The following is a 21,958-nucleotide window of genomic DNA, read 5'->3' as shown; positions in this document are numbered from 1 at the left end:
ATTTTAATACCTACTCTGAATTTTTCTTTTGTTTCCTTCACTGCTTGCTCAATATACAGATTGAATAGCATCGGGGAGAGACTACAACCCTGTTTCACTCCCTTCCCAACCACTGCTTCCCTTTCATGTCCCTTGACTCTTATAACTGCCATCTGGTTTATGTACAAATTGTAAATAGCCTTTCACTCCCTGTATTTTACCCCTGCCACCTTTAGAATTTGAAAGAGAGTATTCCAGTCAACATTGTCAAAAGCTTGCTCTAAGTCTACAAATGCTAGAAATGTAGGTTTGCATTTCCTTAATCTATTTTCTAAGATAAGTCGTAGGGTAATTATTGCCTCACGTGTTCCAGTATTTCTACGGAATCCAAACTGATCTTCCCCGAGGTCGGCTTCTACTAGTTTTTCCATTCGTCTGTAAAGAATTTGTGTTAGTATTTTGCAGCCGTGACTTAGTAAACTGATAGTTCAGTAATTTTCACATCTGTCAACACCTGCTTTCTTTGGGATTGGAATTATTATATTCTTCTTGAAGTCTGAGGGTATTTCGCGTGTCTCATACATCTTGCTCACCAGATGGTAGAGTTTTGTCAGGACTGGCTCTCCCAAGGCTGTCAGTAGTTCTAATGGAATGTTGTCTACTCCTGGGGCCTTGTTTCGACTCAGGTCTTTCAGTGCTCTGTTAAACTCTTCATGCAGTATCATATCTCCCATTTCACCTGCATCTACATCCTCTTCCATTTCCATAATAATGTCCTCGAGTATATCGCCCTTGTATAGACCCTCTGTGTATGCCTTCCACCTTTCTGCTTTCCATTCTTTCCTTAGAACTTGGTTTCCATCTGAGCTCTTGATATTCATACAAGTGGTTCTCTTTTCTCGAAAGGTCTCTTTAATTTTCCTGTAGGCAGTATCTATCTTACCCATGGTGAGATAAGCCTCTGTACCCTTACATGTGTCCTCTAGCCACCCCTGCTTAGCCATTTTGCACTTCCCGTCAATTTCGTTTTTGAGGCGTTTATATTCCTTTTTGCCTGTTTCATTTACTGCATTTTCATCTTTTCTCCTTCCATCAATTAAATTCAATATGAATATGTTGTTATTTTTTTGATATAAGTAACTTGACAGTGCAGCAACAGATAAAGCTTCTAGTAACTCTTCAGTGGCAATCAGTGGTTTCAGTACACTTATAGCAGCAATGAATATGATTTTGATGCACTATCTCAAATATTGCAATTGACTGCTATACAATGACACAAGCTACCAAGACCCTTCCAACCAGTTCCTTTACCCTTTTTAGTGGGGTCTCATCCTTGCAACAACTAAATGTAAACCAATGGTATAAAATCTGTAGAAGTGAGGTCCAGCAATTGTGCTGGATATGAATATAACCTACACTTCAAACCAAGATTTAGAGTATTTGCATTAAGGTTTTCATGGATATTAATATTGACATGTAATGCTGTACTGTCATGATGAAACCACATCCTCATGTGAATAAGAAGTGTTACTGTCTGCAATAATAGTGGCTGCACATCTTGAACAAACATCTGGAAATGAGCACCATTCAAACAGGGTGGCAGCACATGAGGTGAGGTACTGTTTTTGACATTATAAAATTGCAGCACATGAGCTTAAGAAAATCATTGCTGATGATAAAACAAGAATTTGTCAGACAGATTTTCTTCACTCCAGATATTGTGGCTGTTGAAAATGTGTTCATGGTTTTAAAGAGGCCTCATCCTGAACCATGAAAACTGTAGGAATTTCAGCAGCGCAGTACTGAGTTAGATAATGCATTGATAGAATTGAACTCTGCATTCAAAATTAGTTGCTGCTCCACCAGTAATGTTCTCACTGTATTCTTTGAACTGTGTATTTCATGGGCCCGTTGATGGTTGCTTATTGATAAATTCTCTCACACGTGATCCAACACACCACCACCTCCTCTGCTTCTGATATGGCAAGAATTCTTGTGAAGATATGTAGCCAGCTTTCTGTGGCCTGAACTGCCCAGTTTCTCATCATCTATACTTTATGTTGACATCTGTACTCTGCAAGCTACCTTACAGTTTGTGATGAAAAGTACTTTTGGTACCACTATCATTCTCCCAACCTCTCTCGCTCCTTTCCTGCCCCTACCTTTTCACTGTTCCATTTGCGATTGGTGAGTGGGAAGACCAAAAGTTGGTAATCTGTGGATGAGATTTCAATTGTAACATTTCTCTTCATGGTCTTTTTTGGGAGACAGATGTGGCACCCACCTGGAGCTCACAGTTTTTTCATTAGTTCGTGCATGGTGCCCACAGGGTCTTGGGCTATTGCAGCCCATTCTTCCTTCCCAGGCTGTTTTTCCTTTCCCGTGCCCTCTGTCCCCATCCTCACTCCTTCCTGGCTGTGTAGTCCTTCCCCACAGTTGGTCTTCTTACTTATTCAACTTGGTGATCCATGTGGTTTCCTGTATTCTTTGCAGTATTGTTTCCCTTGCCTTCTCTTTTTCATCCTTCCATTTTGGCATTTTTTGGTCCCCCTATGTTGTTTGAGTTCCATTTGTAAATTTTCTCTCTGTAATGAGAGCCATTTGGGGAAGAACTCCCTCCCTAGCATCTACAGCATGGATTCCTCTGCCCCCTTCCTCCCCCTCTTCCTTTCCTGCTGTAGGCCCCCTCAGTGCTGCTAGGTGGCAAGCACATGCAACCAGTTCTTGTGGTGGGGCTCTTATGTGCCCATCTGGCTGAGCCCCCTGATAACACAGGGGTCACACTTGTGATAACTGAGCTGTTGCCTCACCATGTATGCCTTGGAGTGGTAGCTTGTCATTCTGTGGATTGGTACTCCCGCCAATGGGCACTGTGCCAGATGGCCCTTGCTGTGTCTGGATGGTGCCCATGGGAAGAGCCCATGTTCGGAGCAGATAGTATCAGTGTGGATGCTTTGCATATGAAATGTATCAAGCTCCAGAAATCTGGCTGTTCTTCTATGGCCATCTCTTTGGTTGATAACGGATAATTGAATGCTGCTTCTTGTGACCCTATGGCTTTCCCTTCCCTGGCTACACCCTGGGAGGTGGGCCAATATTGCCAGCTTGGGGTGAAACACTTTCCCCACCACCTGGTCTGTACTAGGATGGACAAGGACACATTCACTACCACAAAGCTGTTACTTTTTGTGGAAAAATATCAAAAGTTTGGCAAAGTGGAGTTTTTCAGTGAGATACAGTTGGGTTCCTTGTTGATCAAAACTATTTCTGATGCTCAATCTGCAGTCATTTGTGCTTACGATAATTGTGGAGATGTTGCAGTGTCTTTTACACATCACCAGTCTTTGAATATGGTTCAGGGACTGATTTTTCATAGGTACCTCATCCTCTATATTGATGAGGAGCTCCGGGCCAATCTTGAATGGAGGGGCATTCATTTTGTTCAGTGTGTGCAGAAAGGTCATAAGGATGATTGTACAAATACAGGTGCCTTTCTCTTGGCGTTTGAGAGAGCTACCCTCCTGGAGAAGGTCAAGGTTATAGATTTTTCTGTGACCTGAAGCAGTATGTCCCACCACCCATGCTTACATTTCGGGCACGTCTTCCCGCTATATGGTGGGGTGCCCTTGTGTATACCACCCGTGTGTGTGTTAATTGTCGGAATTGTCACTCTCCATCCTCACCAGACTGGCCAAGTTATAGGAAAGAAAAGACCTTACAAGAGTGTAAGTCCCTTGATCATTTCATCTTACACTGAGGCTTGTCAGAAATATCGCTGACTTCATCCTGTGTTGATGACTTCTACTTTTACCTCTGTTACATCCTTTCCCCCTCATTCTTCCTTACCCCAGTCCCATCAGCCTCTTGTCTCCCCCCTCCCTACAATTCCCATGCCCTCCCCTCCGTGTGCAGCTCCCTCCTCCCTGGCCAAAGAAATGTCCGCCTTCTTTGGCACCTGTCAGTGATGTAGCTCTCTCCTGAGACCTGACGTCACCCCAATCCTCATTGGTTCTGGGTGATGACCAGGTGTGATTGGCTTCAGCCTGTTCACCTCCCATTTAGATACCGACTCAGTGCTTATTAAATGGAACTGTAATTGATACTACCGTCATCTTCCAGAGTTGCTATCCCTTATTACCTTTCACGTGGCACCTTATGTTGTCTTCCAGGAATCTCATTTTACTGATGCTCCCTCACTAACCCTTTGTCGGTTCCTTGCTTTGTTGGAAGTAGGTTGGCTCTTTGAGGGCTTCTTCTGGCGTCATTGGTCCATATGGATATTCTTAGCATGTGGTTCCCACTTCATACCACAATGGAAGTAGTTGCCATCTGGGTCCATGTGGACTCTGCAGTCACGGTTTGCATTCTGTATTTCCCTCCTGACAGGCCACCCATATCTGCTGCTGTAACTGCCTTCCTTCAGCAACTCCCCCCTCCCTTCCTCTTCCTAGTGAATTTTAATGCCCATCACCCTTTGTGGGACAGTGTTTTTTCATCTAGTCGGGGGCTCCTCATTGACCAGTGTCTTGTGGACAAGTGTCTTGTGGACCACAACCTGTGCCTTCTTAATTATGGTTCTCCTACTCATTTTAGTGCCATAAATGGCACTTTCTCTGCCATTGCTATTTCACTCTCTTCCCCTCCCTGTCTTGCTTCCTTACACTGGTCAAAACATGATGATCTCTGTCATAGTGACCACTGCCCATTCTTTCTCTCATTCCATTCCCACCTTCTGATGACCAGGTTAATCCTGCTGGGCTTTCCATCATGCTGATTGACTTCTATATATCTCCCAGCTCACATTTACACCGTCTTTGCCAGGTTGTATTGATGAGGTCATATGTGATCTATCCGATGAGATAATCTGCACTGCTGGAATTGCCATTCCCAGCTTGGCAGGTCTCATTCACCATTGGCTGGTTCTGTGGTGGAGCATGGTCATTGCCACTGCTATCTGTGATTGTCATCATGCCTTGTAACATCCTGCATAGCACCTGTCCTCTGCTGGTCTTATTGTTTTTAAACATCTTCACTCCAAAGCCCTTCACTTAATCAAACAGGGCAAGTGAGTGTGTTGGGAATGTTTTATCTTATGTGTAGGTTATTCTGTCCCTTCATCACAGGTGTGGGCTACACTCTGCACTCTCCAAGGTTGTCAGAAGCAGTCTTCCATTCTGGGGCTTGCCCTTACTGGTGGCCTTTGTACAGGTCCATCAGTTCTCATGGAACATCTCGCGACTCATTTTGTGACAGCATCAGTGTATGCTTCCTATCTAGCTGCCTTCCTCATCCATAAACAGTGGGCTGAACCTTCTTGTTTATGTTTTAACCCTTATCAGGCGGAATCCTACAATGAACCAATTACTGACTGGGAGCTTCTTCTGGCCCTCTCTTCTTCCCGCAATTCAGCCTCTAGCCCAGATTTTGTCAGTAGCCAGTTGCTTAAACACCTCAATCTTCCATGATGACAGTATCTCCTCCAGGTGTTTAACTGTATTTCGCTCAAATGCATTTCTCCACCCTCAACTGAGAGACAGTACTGTGGTTCCTGTCCTTAAGGTTGGGAAGAATCCATCATCCCTTGATTGTTACTGGCCAGTCTGCCTTACCAGTGTCCACTGAATTTACTAGGATGGGTGAAGGCTTCTCGGCTCACTTGGGTGCTTGAGTCTCGGGACCTTTTATCTCCTTACCGGCATGGCTTTTGGGAGGGACAGTCTCTGATCGATCATTTGCTTCGATAGGGAATGGCAGTTTGGCATGCCTTTTCTCAGTGCTGTTATCTTGTTGCAGTTTTCTTCAGTCTTTGTAAGGTCTATGACACAGTTTGTCTCCCTCACATCCTCCTGACGATCCATTAATGGTATCTTAGGTGCCCCCTAACTCCCCTCCCCCTACCCCCTGATTATTATTCACCACTTCCTGTGCCACCAGTTGTCCAGAGTCTGGGTTGGCACTGTTCTCAGCTCTCCGCAGACCCAGGAGAAAGGCATTGCACAGGGCTCTTTCTTAAGTGTCCTTTTTCTCATCACTGTTAATGGACTTGTGGCCTCTGCCACACCTTAGTCACCCCTGCTCTGTATGATGATGATTTCTGTATTTGGGCTAGCTCCCACTCGGTGGCCTCTGTGAAATAACAGCTTGAGGTTGCCATCCCGTGTGCTTCTATATGGACTCTCTTGTGTGGTTTTCAGTCTGCTCCTCTTCCGTCAAGGATGGTACATTTGTCACCATACTATGGTCTATCCTGACCTGGAGCTCCAGCTCGACCTCCAACCCCTGACCGTGGGCCTCCAGTTCCATTTCTTGGCACTTCTTTTTCACAACAAGGTTACTTGGTTGCCCAATATCTGTCATCTGAAGGGTGGCTCAAGTGTCCTTCGCTTCCTTGCCCACACCTCTTCGGGTTCAGATTGTTTGACCCTTCTCCACCTTTACTGGGTACTAGTTCTCTCCCATCTGGACTATGGTTGCCAAATTCATTGGTCAACTGGCTCTTCGATGCTGCTTTTCTTGGACCCAGTTCATCATCCCAGTATTCATTTAGCCACTAGTGCATTTCGTGCTCTGGCATCCCCCCACTTTTAATTCAGCAGCCCCAGCTTCTGGCCTCCTATGCCATCACTATCCACTTCTCCTTAGCCACCCCTCCTATTCTATTCTTTTTGGCTATCACCTGTCCACTGCCGCCCTTGAGTGGGTTTACCGGTTGGGCTCTGCCTCGCATTTGTCTGCCATGACTTCCATGTCATTTCCTTATCCTTTTTCCCATGTTCTCTCCTGACCCACCCCCCTCCCCACCCTTAGGTTAGTTCCTTGATCCCAGTTTCGGATGTATTTCTTGAAGGTCCCAAAAGCCTCCATCACTCCAATGGTGTTCTGAACGCTCTTACAGGAGCTTCAGAATTCCATTGTTTTTTACACCCATGGCTCTAAATCCACTGATCATGTGGGATATGCCTTCACATCTTCTGTTGGCACAGAACGCCATCTCTTGCCTGCTGCATGTGGGGTGCTATTGTATAACATTCATGTCTCCATAAAATTTTCTTGCAGTATTCCAGGAACTGCTTTTACATCTATTGAGTATGTCATATTAAAAATGATATATTTCATTGTATCTGCTAGGACGTGGTAAAACCATTCACAAACCTGGGATGATCTTTGGTTAACTCATAGCTTGTTCACTGAATGACGATTCATAACTGTATCAAATGTCTATCGAAAATCAAAGAACATGCCTCCAACTGGGATGTGGTTATATATGGCAAATATGCCAGTCTACAGTTCAGTGATTTTTCTATTCCTTGACTCGCTCTTGGTCGCGCGTGTGCGTGTGCGTGTGCGTGTGCATGTGCACATGCATATGCGCGCATGTGTATTTGTGTGTGTGTGTGGGGGGGGGGGGGGGGGGCAAACACAGGGTCCCAAGCTATTGCATCATCTGCTTCCTCACAGGGTCCCAAGCTATTGCATCATCTGCTTCCTTTCTTGTGCTGCAGTCTCCCATCTCCAACTATTCTTATTTCTCTGTTTTTCTCATGGTGGGGGCCTTTGATGTTGACCTGGCTATTTCCGTAGGTTCTACTTTCTTTCATCAATGTCTTCATTCATTTCACATTCATTTTAAGTGAAGTACTTTTGGTCCCTTTCTGGGATTGACCTCCATTTTCAAAATTTTTTTTTATACTGTGGATCATATGATGAAGATTGCTATAGGTAGCTCCTAGTGCCTGCAGTTTTGATGACCTTGTTCATACAATATCTGCATAGACCCATATATGCAATTAAAAGCCAATTCGATAGCCAATCAGACGTGGGGTTGTTACATTCCCTTCCAGTAGACCCCACTGACAACACAGTGATCATGCTTCTGACGTATGAGCTGCTAGCTTCCCATGCATGCCAAGGAGTAGATGCCTGTCTTGCTGGGGCATCAGGTCTCTTGGAAACAGCCTTTGTGAGAACTGTGAGTTGTGGTTTATTTGTTTCATAACATACATAACCTAAATCATTTGATTTAGATACAAGAGAGAAGTCAGATTATGGTAAAATTCCACCATAAATAAAGTACAGTTGATGTTAACAAACAGCATCATAATCTTAATACAACTTTGTTATATGTTGTTGTTGTTGTGGTCTTCAGTCCTGAGACTGGTTTGATGCAGCTCTCCACGCTACTCTATCCTGTGCAAGCTTCTTCATCTCCCAGTACCTACTACAACCTACATCCTTCTGAATCTGCTTAGTGTACTCATCTCTCGGTCTCCCTCTACGATTTTTACCCTCCACACTGCCCTCCAATGCTAAATTTGTGATCCCTTGATGCCTCAAAACATGTCCTACCAACCGATCCCTTCTTCTAGTCAAGTTGTGCCACAAACTTCTCTTCTCCCCAATCCTATTCAATACCTCCTCATTACTTACGTGATCTATCCACCTTATCTTCAGTATTCTTCTGTAGCACCACATTTCGAAAGCTTCTATTCTCTTCTTGTCCAAACTAGTTATCGTCCATGTTTCACTTCCATACATGGCTACACTCCAAACAAATATTTTCAGAAATGACTTCCTGACACTTAAATCTATATTCGATGTTAACAAATTTCTCTTCTTCAGAAACGCTTTCCTTGCCATTGCCAGTCTACATTTTATATCCTCTCTACTTCGACCATCATCAGTTATTTTACTTCCTAAATAGCAAAACTCCTTTACTACTTTAAGTGTCTCATTTCCTAATCTAATTCCCTCAGCATCACCCGATTTAATTGGACTACATTCCATTATCCTCGTTTTGCTTTTGTTGATGTTCATCTTATATCCTCCTTTCAAGACACTGTCCATTCCGTTCAACTGCTCTTCCAAGTCCTTTGCCGTCTCTGACAGAATTACAATGTCATCGGCGAACCTCAAAGTTTTTATTTCTTCTCCATGAATTTTAATACCTACTCCAAATTTTTCTTTTGTTTCCTTTACTGCTTGCTCAATATACAGATTGAATAACATCGGTGAGAGGCTACAACCCTGTCTCACTCCTTTCCCAACCACTGCTTCCCTTTCATGCCCCTCGACTCTTATGACTGCCATCTGGTTTCTGTACAAATTGTAAATAGCCTTTCGCTCCCTGTATTTTACCCCTGCCACCTTTAGAATTTGAAAAAGAGTATTCCAGTCAACATTGTCAAAAGCTTTCTCTAAGTCTACAAATGCTAGAAACGTAGGTTTGCCTTTTCTTAATCTTTCTTCTAAGATAAGTCGTAGGGTCAGTATTGCCTCACGTGTTCCAACATTTCGACGGAATCCAAACTGATCCTCCCCGAGGTCCGCATCTACCAGTTTTTCCATTCGTCTGTAAAGAATTCGCGTTAGTATTTTGCAGCTGTGACTTATTAAACTGATAGTTCGGTAATTTTCACATCTGTCAGCACCTGCTTTCTTTGGGATTGGAATTATTATATTCTTCTTGAAGTCTGAGGGTATTTGGCCTGTATCATACATCTTGCTCACCAGCTGGTAGAGTTTTGTCATGACTGGCTCTCCCAAGGCCGTCAGTAGTTCTAATGGAATGTTGTCTACTCCGGGAGCCTTGTTCCGACTCAGGTCTTTCAGTGCTCTGTCAAACTCTTCACGCAATATCGTATCACCCATTTCGTCTTCATCTACATCCTCTTCCATTTCCATAATATTGTCCTCAAGTACATCACCCTTGTATAAACCTTCTATATACTCCTTCCACCTTTCTGCCTTCCCTTCTTTGCTTAGAACTGGGTTGCCATCTGAGCTCTTGATATTCATACACGTGGTTCTCTTCTCTCCAAAGGTCTCTTTAATTTTCCTGTAGGCAGTATCTATCTTACCCCTAGTGAGATAAGCCTCTACATCCTTACATTTATCCTCTAGCCATCCCTGTTTAGCCGTTTTGCACTTCCTCTCGATCTCATTTTTGAGACGTTTGTATTCCTTTTTGCCTGCTTCATTTACTGCATTTTTATATTTTCTCCTTTCATCAATTAAATTCAATATTTCTTCTGTTACCCAAGGATTTCTAGCAGCCCTTGTCTTTTTACCTACTTTATCCTCTGCTGCCATCACTACTTCATCCCTCAGAGCTACCCATTCTTCTTCTACTGTATTTCTTTCCCCTATTCCTGTCAATTGTTCCCTTATGCTCTCCCTGAAACTCTGTACAACCTCTGGTTCTTTCAGTTTATCCAGGTCCCATCTCCTTAATTTCCCACATTTTTGCAGTTTCTTCAGTTTTAATCTACAGGTCATAACCAATAGATTGTGGTCAGAGTCCACATCTGCCCCTGGAAATGTCTTACAACTTAAAACCTGGTTCCTAAACCTCTGTCTTACCATTATATAATCTATCTGATACCTTTTAGTATCTCCAGGGTTCTTCCACGTATACAACCTTCTTTCATGATTCTTAAACCAAGTGTTACCTATGACTAAGTTGTGCTCTGTACAAAATTCTACTAGGCGGCTTCCTCTTTCATTTCTTAGCCCCAATCCATATTCACCTATTATGTTTCCTTCTCTCCCTTTTCCTACACTCGAATTCCAGTCACCCATTACTATTAAATTTTCGTCTCCCTTCACTATCTGAATAATTTCTTTTATTTCATCGTACATTTCTTCAATTTCTTCGTCATCTGCAGAGCTAGTTGGCATATAAACTTGTACTACTGTAGTAGGTGTGGGCTTCGTATCTATCTTGGCCACAATAATGCGTTCACTATGCTGTTTGTAGTAGCTTACCCGCATTCCTATTTTCCTATTCATTATTAAACCTACTCCTGCATTACCCCTATTTGATTTTGTGTTTATAACCCTGTAATCACCTGACCAGAAGTCTTGTTCCTCCTGCCACCGAACTTCACTAATTCCCACTATATCTAACTTTAACCTATCCATTTCCCTTTTTAAATTTTCTAACCTACCTGCCCGATTAAGGGATCTGACATTCCACACTCCGATCCGTAGAACGCCAGTTTTCTTTCTCCTGATAACGACATCCTCCTGAGTAGTCCCCGCCCGGAGATCCGAATGGGGGACTATTTTACCTCCGGAATATTTTACCCAAGAGGATGCCATCATCATTTAATCATACAGTAAAGCTGCATGTCCTCGGGAAAAATTACGGCTGTAGTTTCCCCTTGCTTTCAGCCGTTCGCAGTACCAGCACAGCAACGCCGTTTTGGTTAATGTTGCAAGGCCAGATCAGTCAATCATCCAGACTGTTGCCCCTGCAACTACTGAAAAGGCTGCTGCCCCTCTTCAGGAACCACACGTTTGTCTGGCCTCTCAACAGATACCCCTCCGTTGTGGTTGCACCTACGGTACGGCCATCTGTATCGCTGAGACACGCAAGCCTCCCCACCAACGGCAAGGTCCATGGTTCATGGGGGGGGCTTTGTTATATATACATACAATAAAATCAAGCACTTACGTACCCCTCAGTGCTCAAATTATGATTTCATCCTTTATGAATTCTTCTATAGAATAGTAGCATTACTTCCATAGAATCTGCTGTAGCCTCATGTTTAAAATTTCTGGCTCCATATTAAATGTGTTTTTACTAATTAACTTGTTATATATTGTCATCCCATATACTTTTGAGTCCATGCATATACTTTCAACTGGTGTGTGGTTGGCATACAGTTATATTTATTTCTTGTGTTTTATGTGTGGTTAAAATGATCCTGCTCACATAATTTTTGTCTGTGTACGGAGATCATAATTTTGTAAACAAACATGGAGGGAACAGTTAGGGTTTGTAGTTTCCAAAATAATGGGGAACAAGACTATTTGCTGTGCAGTACAGTTCACATCTATTGGATAATTTTCTTTTGCAGATTCAGTATTAGAGATACACCACTTGAACTTCCCCAGAAAATTATCCCATATCTGATGACAGATTCAAAATAACTATGATAAGCAATTTTGTGTACTCAACTGCATAGTTTATTCGATAGGAAGTCAGTATGTAAATTCAAGCTTAAGTTCTTGTCCACATTTAGTCCCAGGAATTTAATCTTGTTAACTTCTATTATAGGCTGCTTGTTATGTTGTATTTTAAGTTCCACACATTTTGAAATGTACCATAAATGTTTTTGCAATTTTCAGTTTCAACCCATTTAACTGGAACCAGTTTTCTGAGATATACAGTGTGTTTATGATGGAGCTCAGAATTTTTTTCTCCATCATTATCTTCAATTAAAACAGAAGTATTGTCTGCAAACAGAGCTGATGGAGAATTTATATTTATAAAAATACAATGAAATCCAGACCTTTAGCTTCTTACAGGTGTTAATAAATATGAATGGGGACAATTGAAAATGTGTGCCCCAGGATCTCATGCTTACATGGCAGACGCTATATCCGACTCGGTCACCAAGGACACAGAGGATAGTGTGACTGCAGGGACTTACCTCTGGCACACTCCCCGTGAGATTCACACTACAGTTGTAGTGCCCCTACCCACTATACACATTACTGGTGGCAATCAATCTACCGATTCCCGTAAGAGTCCTGGCAATGTGAGTGCATCTGCACTGAAGAAGATCATTGGCCAGTAAGCCTTATCTATATATGAAGTGGTATCTGTTCTTTCGGGCATGTCCAAAAGAACAGATACCATCTTCATGTATTTATATTTATAGGTCAGATGACCTTTGTTGCAGCTGGGAGCTGCCTGTGCGGAGAGCCCTTGATAGGAGTAGATGGCACCAAGTTAGATATTTTGCACATGAAACATATCAAATTGAATGAACACAGTGGCTGTTCTGATTTAGCCATCTCAGCAGACTGATCTCAATGTTTCATCATGGATGGTTACAGCCAAACTGCTTCCCCTATCGTGGCAACCGTATGGGAAGAGATCCAATCCAGACAGTTAGAAGTGAAACAATTTACTGAATACCTATTGTGCAATAGAACATTTGGAGATACTTTTATGGTGACGTGACCATTATTTTTTGAGGAACACATAGAGGACAATTTTTGAGCAACTGACTCATTGGGGAAAATGTGGAATGGATCACCATTGATTAAGGCCACATTTGCTGCACAATCGCGAGCTCTTCCAGTGTATGAATGACTTTTGGCTTACTTGCATCTATTGCGTGCATGAAACTTTGAATATGGTTCAAGGAGCTATCTTTCTCAGAGACCTTACACTACAGATAAACAAGGAGCTTCGAGCTAATCTCAAACAGTGAGATGTACATTTTGTCTGACATGTACAAAAAGGTCCCAGAGATAACTGCATAGGTACGGGAGACTTCCTCTTAGCCTATGAAGGAAATGTACTGCCAGAAAAAGTAAGTTAGAGTGTACAGGAGTAACATGAAATCTTGTATCCTCGGTCGTACATCATCCCGCTACACAACAGACACAAACTGCAGCCACAACAGACAGAAACTGCAGAAGCTGTCAATGATCACTCCACAAAGATTGCCCTTGTGAAGAAGCACTTTTGTACAAGTATATATATCTCTCGATCTCCTGTCATACACTGACATCAGAAAATAAGTGCATGCATCAGGTTGTCATGATGACCAGTTACACAAAATTCACTAGTGTCAGCATTTATACTTCAGTTTGTTATGAACCATCTTTGCGAGCCAGTTTCCAAACCCAGCCAGAGCAGCAGTTTCCTCCACCAGCATCCACTGGCGACAGGGCTCCATCTTGGGACCCATCTCTGGAAACACACACATCACAGTCCTAACACTAGCCAGTGGCTGAAGGAATTGTAACCTGTAGGTCCTAGGGCTGCTCACTCTTCATCTGTCCCCACACCTACTCTTAGTAAGCCTGCACAATAACCAAAAGTTAAGAAAGAGAAGAAGAAGAAAAATAAGAAGAAGAATTGGGAGAAGGCTACTCCAAAGACATTTTAGGCCCCTGACCAGCATACCAAAGTCCAGCCTTCAGGAACCCATCACTTGGACATTGGTGCACAGTTCCTGGTTTTGGGTCTTTTCTTTGATAAAAAGCTGATTTGGCTGCCCTAAATTCATCAACTAAAGACTATCTCTGCCACAACATGGCTCCTGGACCGGACAACGTGCACAGCCAAATGCTTCAGCGCTTATTGGTGGCCTGCCAGTGTCATATACTTGCCCTATTCAACCATCTCTCCAGTGAGGGAGAATTCCCTCCCCAATGACGAGAAAGTGTCATTGTTTCAGTTTTGTAATAGGGTAAACCACTTCTTCAGATGGACAGCTATCAGCCGATTTGTTTAACAAGTGCCTTCTGCAAGTTACTTGAATGTATGACGAGTTGAAGACTGTATTGGATCCTTGAATCCTGTGACCTTTTGGCTTTGACACAGGGTGGTGTTCACAGGCTGTTCTAATTCAAATAATTTAGTCCACCAGGTGTCTGCTATCCAAATGGCTTTTGCCCACCATCAACGCTTTGTTGCTGTATTCTTTGATCTGCATAAAACTTATTATTCCATGTGGTGCCACCACATCCTTGCCACCTGCATTCCTCTTCATACAGATGCTCAAATTTTTACCACCTTTTGCCTGTCAACATTTACGTGCTCTTTTTTGAACTGAGAGCATTTTCCAAATTTGATTATTAAACCATGGAGGGCCCTTTCCATCCTGAATCCATTTGTTTATAACACATATCTCCAGAGTGCAATTTACACTTAGTTTAAACTTTGCTCATGATCCCTCTACATCTATCATACTGGAGCTAAACGATGTCCATTCATTTGTCTAAGTGTGATGCTATCAGTTGCTTATCTGCTTTTTCTAGCATAAACACTGTCCTGATTTCTTGACAGTACTTTTTGATTTTAGTGAACATCATTGCTATGATGGCATCATGATTACTAATCCCTGTTTCTATATTGACACTGTCATTATGGTCAATCAAATTTGTAGCTAAGATGGCATCATGATTACTAATCCCTGTTTCTATATTGACACTGTCATTATGGTCAATCAAATTTGTAGCTAAGAGGTCTAAAATATTTCCATTCTGTGTGGGTTGTCTAACTAGTTATTCAAGGCAGTTTTCAGAAAATGTCTTCAGAAGTGCTTCACAAGACTGTCTGTCTGTACCACGTGCTGTGAATCCATAGATGTTCCAGTCTATACTTGGTAGGTTCAACTCGTTTCCAACTAATTTTGCATGGTCAGGGTATTGCAGCAGTACTGACCATAGACATTCCTTGAATGACTAAAACTGTCAGAGTGGAATCAGGTTGCTGTAGAAACATCCAATAATTAACATCATTTAACCTGGATCTGTTACATGCATTCAGATAAGTCTGCTGTCACACTCAAATTTGACCTCAGTGGTGACAATACTTTTGTTAATTGCAATGAACACTCCTGCTCCTGTGGCAAGTAATCTATCTTTTTGATATATGTTACATGAATTGCTAAACATCTCAGAGCTTACTACTTTGGATTTCAGCAAGCTATTGGTCCTGAGAATAATTAGAGTGCAATAAATTTCCTGGAGGGTTATAAATTTGGGAACTTTGTTAGAAATTCTTTGAGAATTTACTGTTAAAATTTTGTCAGTTGAAGTGTGTGTACTTTGTATGTGATCTGATTTCACTTCCTGCTTATCAACTGGTGACTGTTGATCAGAGGACCTCAAACTACTGCATAGCCTAAGAAACCCCCTTCTGCATTTCACAAGTACTCCATGACCTGAGTAGCTACTTCCTTTGTGTAGTGCATCGCTGACCAATCAAGGGGGAGTCCTACAACTCTGCACCCTACAGTGCAGCACCGGAAATCTGCAGCCATGTCTGTCACAGAATTGACAGAGCATCTGATTGAGATCCTTCTCTTGGCTCCAAACCAAATGACCCTGATTGTCTCTGGGTACAACACTGCAAATTGTAAGCTTTGCTTGTACTGCATGAGTGGGGGAGCAGTCTTCTCCACTTCCACAAGCCACCGATAGGAACTGAAAACGTCCTCAGAACCTAAGCGACAGGTGTCATTGGTGCTGATACGAGCAACAACTTGCTGACAACTACACCCTACACCCTTGACAGCCACAAGCGAGACCACCTCCACATCTTGGATGAGGCCCCTTGGCAGACACATGAAATTTATACTGTAATTGTTTCCAGCACCGGATATCATTTCCCTAAGGAGCTCCTAACATTGGAAGTTCCAATAACTGGTACTGGCTGTGATTGATGGTGCTGCAAATGTGAAACAAATAAGACAGCCACAAGCGAGACCACCTCCACATCTTGGATGAGGCCCCTTGGCAGACACATGAAATTTATACTGTAATTGTTTCCAGCACCGGATATCATTTCCCTAAGGAGCTCCTAACATTGGAAGTTCCAATAACTGGTACTGGCTGTGATTGATGGTGCTGCAAATGTGAAACAAATAAAAATGTCAGAACTGTGCAAATGTACATGTGGCTGTTACTACAATCCAATACTATACACCCCAAATACAAAAATATGCAATTCTGTTTAGTCCCTTAACCACCGAGGGTTTATTCATACTACAGAATGATTTTTGTTCTTCTCTCTTTCTCTTTATTCTTTCTCTGTGTTCATTTTGGATGCATTGGTTACAAAACAGATGACGAAGAGATAAAATACAATCAGTTTTGTGTTCATGACACAGCAGTGCATACAAATTTGTTTATTATGTTACAATTCATAACTTTTTTGGAGTGCCAACCCTCACAGAAAGTTGGTAAACTTGATTGTTCACATGTCCTGAGCATTGTACAAAAGACAGAAAATCAGAGCAGCATTTAATTTTCAATAAATTTAAGGCTAAACTTAAATCGTGATCATTCTACACTATTTGTTTCACATATACTGATTTTGCACACATAAGCTAGTGTCTGATTCAAATTTGGTTGTTTTCACTCTTAATTTCAGTAATACACCAAACAAAAATAAATTTATATGACCAGCATCGAACCTATGACCTACAGCATGCCAGTCCCACACTACACATGCACTGAATTATATTACCATTGGTAATGTGCATACTGTTGTTGTGCATGGTAGGTAAACTAACCTCATCATGTTATTGAGGATTAAGCTCCTGTTCAAAGACCTACCAGCACAAACAGCTTTACTCTGAGATAGCTGGCACTTAAACATACACAACTATTCAGCCTGTTATCCAACTCCCATCCTGACCCAAATCCTCTTGTGGAAAAAATTGGTCTCTCTATGAAATTTGTTTTAGATTTTCTCTCAATAAACAAGTTATCATCTATGAACAAGACAATGTAATTTCGAAAAAGGCAAACATTAGATTTTTTACGAAACTCTAAGACATAAAATTAAAGTGACTACAGCTCACGTGAAATGTGGTACAGGTTACATGAAATGTGGATTCATAAATATTCTTCTGTGAATAAATAATGGTGAAGTGGTATCATATGAAGAGCACTGTGAAACAAAAGTGCCTATCTACATTTATTGGTAGGGGTATCCAGGAAACCGATGCACAGACTTGTTGTGTGTGGCAATGCTCCACTGGTAAGGCAACAGGAATATACACCCCCTTGCCATTCCTCAACTGTAGACACAACTGTGCTGCCACACTGGCCAGGTAACCAGTAGAGATGAGAAATGAGCTTTGTATACACAATTAAACTGACTAGTGGGTTCTATGACGTCATCTCCGAACTCACTAACTCCATTCAGTCAGAGTCTCAACTTGCGGGTTTTGGCCACTGGCCATTTAAATGAAAACTCATCACTTGAGTCTGTTGTTTCTGCTATGTGCATGATGTCTGTGTATCCTTAAGTTAATTCTTCTGTTGCTTCAACAACCTGTTTATCAAGAAGCATATAAAAGGCGTGATAAAAAAAATTCAGAAATGTTCACGTTTCTGAGGAACTATTTGTCTATAGTAAATATCTGTATGTAACTGATAATCTGTTTCCACCAAGAAGTTCAATTTTGATTAAACACACTGTAGTATAAGGACACAGTTAAAGTTTGAAAATCACTCTTGCATTAATGTGCAAAGACAAATAGTTCCAGAGTAATGTGAGCTCTCTCTTTTTCTTTTCTGTGTCAGTTCTTGCGCATGAAGAAGAAAGAAAATGTAATGGACTGCATTCATCCCTAGTACCTTCCAAATATTTGAGTCACCTTCCAGTGACATTTTTTAAAATAAATTTAATGCTCAAAACAGAGCTGGCATGAATGATAAAATATTTTACTGTATGACTGTATTGCTTGTGCTGATGAATGAAGTGCTTTAAGAAACTTCTTTCTTTCAGATGAACGATTCCGTCCCTATTGGAATAGATGGGTATTACGCCCTTTGTTTCAAGAATAACAAATGCAAGACAGAGTTTGACATACAAACAAAATTTTCCACATTTGGTCGTGTGATAAGTGTGCGAAAGGTTGGAAGTGAAAATGGAATTGTGTTTGTTAGATATAAGAAGCAATCAGAAGCTAATGCATGCTTTGCAGCATTAAGAAATGATCATGTCTACAGAGTTGAGATTCCAAGGAGGACCAAAGGAAAAGGGTAATAACATGTCCCTTAAACTGTAGGTGACTGGATTTTTAAAACTGATAATGGTTACATTTTTATTTTGTAAGTTGCTGATATTCATCTGTTGCTTCTGTATATTTGTGTAGAGCTGTTATACATAGGAGACATGATTCAGATATATTGTATAATCTTTAAAGTTCAGGATTAAAATGACTTACAGCAGTATTAGTTTACTGATGAAAGCAGGTTCTTTTTAATCGAATTTGTTGAATGTGTTGTCAGTTGCCACTCACCTGAGCTCACTCTTCCCCCTTCCATAGTACCTCACCACTTCAACTCTTGCTCTATTACATGCCATAATCTCTCTCTCTCTCTCTCTCTCTCTCTCTCTCTCTCTCTCTCTCTCACACACACACACACACACACACACACACACACACACACACACACACACAACCAACTATTGTTTGAAGTTCTTCAGCAGCTTATTAAAGTTAATAATGTTTCATTTATACTTACTCTTATGAGAGCATTAAAACAAAAATGGGATAATACACAGGAGTTAAATTGATTAGTTTACTATATCTTACAGACGTGACTCACTTTCCTGGTTAATCTAGCTTCCAATCTGTGTGTGCAGCAGTATGGGTGATGAAATTTTTAAGGTAAAGATTTTGGTGTTGATGAAAGATGTGCAGGAAATATTGAAACACTGCTCAAAGAATTGGATTTTGTCTGCTTGCCTTATAGTATCTACCATCAGTAAAGTACATAACATGACAAACATTTTGACAGAGCTCACCTTCTCAGCACAACTATCCTAAAGCAGCTAATTACATACTTGTTCCATATAAAGTGCTTGCATTTGAACTGTATTCAATAAGAGCATCAGCGGAAACAGAATAATCAGTTGCAAATAGTTTGCCTGTTGTGCTACAAATAATAAGTAGAAATAATGTGTGCAGTTTATAAACTGAGCATTTGTGGCTATTGCCTGCAGATATGCTTTTTTTCCAGTACTAATCATTATGTGTTGTGTAAATTTCAATGAATCTGTGTGAAATGTTCTTGATATAACGTGTCAGCTATTGGCCAAAATGCTTAGATCTGGAGCCTATGTATTAACAGTTTAATTTCTGGAAAAAATAGTATTGAGGCACACTGTCATTTAATTAGTACCCTGCTTTCAATGTTATGCATCTGCTATAAAGATCAACTCAAATCAAAAGTTTCTTTATGAGTCATACTATATATAATTACAGGAATTTCATTGCAACATCATGCTGCAAATTTATGTTAAAGAATTGGCAGCAATAAGCATACAAAACTGTATGTTTTTTTGGAGGTAACTGATCCAATGAATTTATGAAAATATGGTATATGATTTAGATGCTGCATAAATGAGTTGCACTGCATAGACTGGGTTAGTGCCAAACTAAACTGATTACTTTTAAACAAATTAGACAATAAACTGGAAAGCATGAATTCAATTTTTGAAAGAATTTTTAAACAAATCTCTCTGTCTGTGCCAGATATCCATTGTCTGGGGTAATCTATTGCAGAGTATCTTTTAATCACATGTGAAATTTTTTGTCATTTTTGTCCCCCTTTCCACTTAATGAATAATATATCCTGCTGGCCGGTGCAAAATATGTGGAGTGGCAAATTTGATACTTTTCCAGCTGTAAATGAAGATAACTGTTCAACAGTTACAACCACTGCTGCTCTGAAGTGTGAGACTACTTCATCTCTTGTAACAAATCAAATGTGCTTAGTTCAAAATCTTTATACTACAAGCAAAATTTGTGGCTACATCTGCTGCAGTTTAAGTGTTTCATTGTGCAGGCAGCATGTGTTTCTGGTGGTTTCTAACTAACTATATTGCACTACTTGTGTTAGTCTTTGATATTTCTGCTTCAATGTGTACAGCCCACAATTCTGAATCATGAAAGGAACTCAGGAATTTTGCTGATCTTATTCTTAAGACTCTGTGATTATAGAGTATGAATTCCGTTATGACATTTTACAATCACAATCAATGCCTATCCCATTAGGTTCTGTGGCATCAAGGGATTGCCAATTTTGTGATGGTGGGAAGTGTGAGGGGCAAAAATTTGAGAGGCAGATCAAAGCTTGAGTACAGTAAGCAGCTTCAGATGGATGTAAGTTGCAATAGTTGAACATAATCATAGAGGCTTGCACAGGATAACTAATGCGGAGAGCTGCATCAAACCAGTCTTTGGACTGAAGGTGAAGATAACAGCAATGACGAGAACAACAAGCATTAAAATATTCGTTGGAAATATTGTCATTATGATCATAAATCAATGCTAGCTAGTAGCACAAAGTATCTTGAATTTTTGCACGGAGTCATCTTGTTCTATGTGAGATGCCATCCAATTTATGTTGGCAGTGAATTAAGGATGACCTCAACCAGCTTTCAGTTCCACCTAGATTTGCAGTGTTTACATAGTTACCTTTTCTTGTGCATTTATTTACAGTTCTTACAAAAGTAAATTGTGTTAAATGATACAAACCAACAACAATATATTTTCCCCTTGAGCATGTGTGATTAATAGGCACTGGATCTAAAAGAAACTTGATCTTTATTGTTGCTATCAGCTGCTGAGAAGTGCCTCTTCCATATGTCACTGTTAAATCTGTTAAGAGTTTGGGTTTTGAGATGTTGTAACAGCCTGCATGCAGGCCACATGTTTCCTGTCTGATTCTCTTTTTCACCAATGCTTTAAGTGTTGGTTGAATTTCCTTTGTCAGTGGTTATGTGGATGACTGTAAATTATTTTCTGTGGAGGATATGTAAACTCAGGGGATGTTGGAAGGATGTGCATTGCAAAGGAGTGATCCCGTATAGAAAAACGATGTGCCATGTGCTAAAGACATGAGATTGTAGAGAAATATCATAAATACACTATATGCACACAGAAAAATTATAAAACAATGAAAATATATGCGAGTACCTAAACCACATACAAAAAATAATCAGAGAAATTTACCTTGACACACTTGTTCTTGTTTTCATGAGATTGTCTACTGTACTTGGATGATATGCAGAACAGTTTGTGATGTGTTATCTAGGTAGCCCATATGCGTGGTGAAGAATAGTGTGCTTCAGAAAACCCAAATTGCACATGTGAATTCTTGTTCTGAGCAAGCAAGTGTGTGGTCTATTTCATAGGATTTTCAGACAGTCCGGATATGATCAAGACCAGCAGTTAGTTCCTCAACCATTTGTTCTCTTGCTAAATTACCCATTTTCATTATGGCTTCATTGGAGTTAGTTTAGATTCTGTGCAGTAGTTGCTAGGCAACTACACTCCTGGAAATGGAAAAAAGAACACATTGACGCCGGTGTGGCAGACCCACCATACTTGCTCTGGACACTGCGAGAGGGCTGTACAAGCAATGATCACACGCACGGCACAGCGGACACACCAGGAACCGTGGTGTTGGCCGCCGAATGGCGCTA

At 41.1% G+C, this 21,958-nt stretch overlaps 1 protein-coding gene across 13 annotated transcripts in view; it reads left to right on the top strand.

Annotated features, from left to right (window-relative positions):
- LOC126297741 (uncharacterized) overlaps positions 1–21,958 on the top strand; it is a 387,999-nt gene that overhangs the window by 118,171 nt on the left and 247,870 nt on the right. For all 13 annotated transcript variants that reach the window (XM_049988891.1, XM_049988898.1, XM_049988892.1 and 10 more), the window contains exon 3: positions 18,248–18,504. In XM_049988891.1, coding sequence (XP_049844848.1) covers positions 18,248–18,504 — 257 coding nt within the window. The remainder of the gene's footprint in view (positions 1–18,247; positions 18,505–21,958) is intronic.

Source organism: Schistocerca gregaria, chromosome X (genome assembly GCF_023897955.1).
Source record: "Schistocerca gregaria isolate iqSchGreg1 chromosome X, iqSchGreg1.2, whole genome shotgun sequence".
Classification (NCBI taxonomy): domain Eukaryota; kingdom Metazoa; phylum Arthropoda; class Insecta; order Orthoptera; family Acrididae; genus Schistocerca; species Schistocerca gregaria.
Note: the sequence above shows the minus strand (reverse complement) of the source record. Positions and strands in the feature narration are given on the sequence as shown.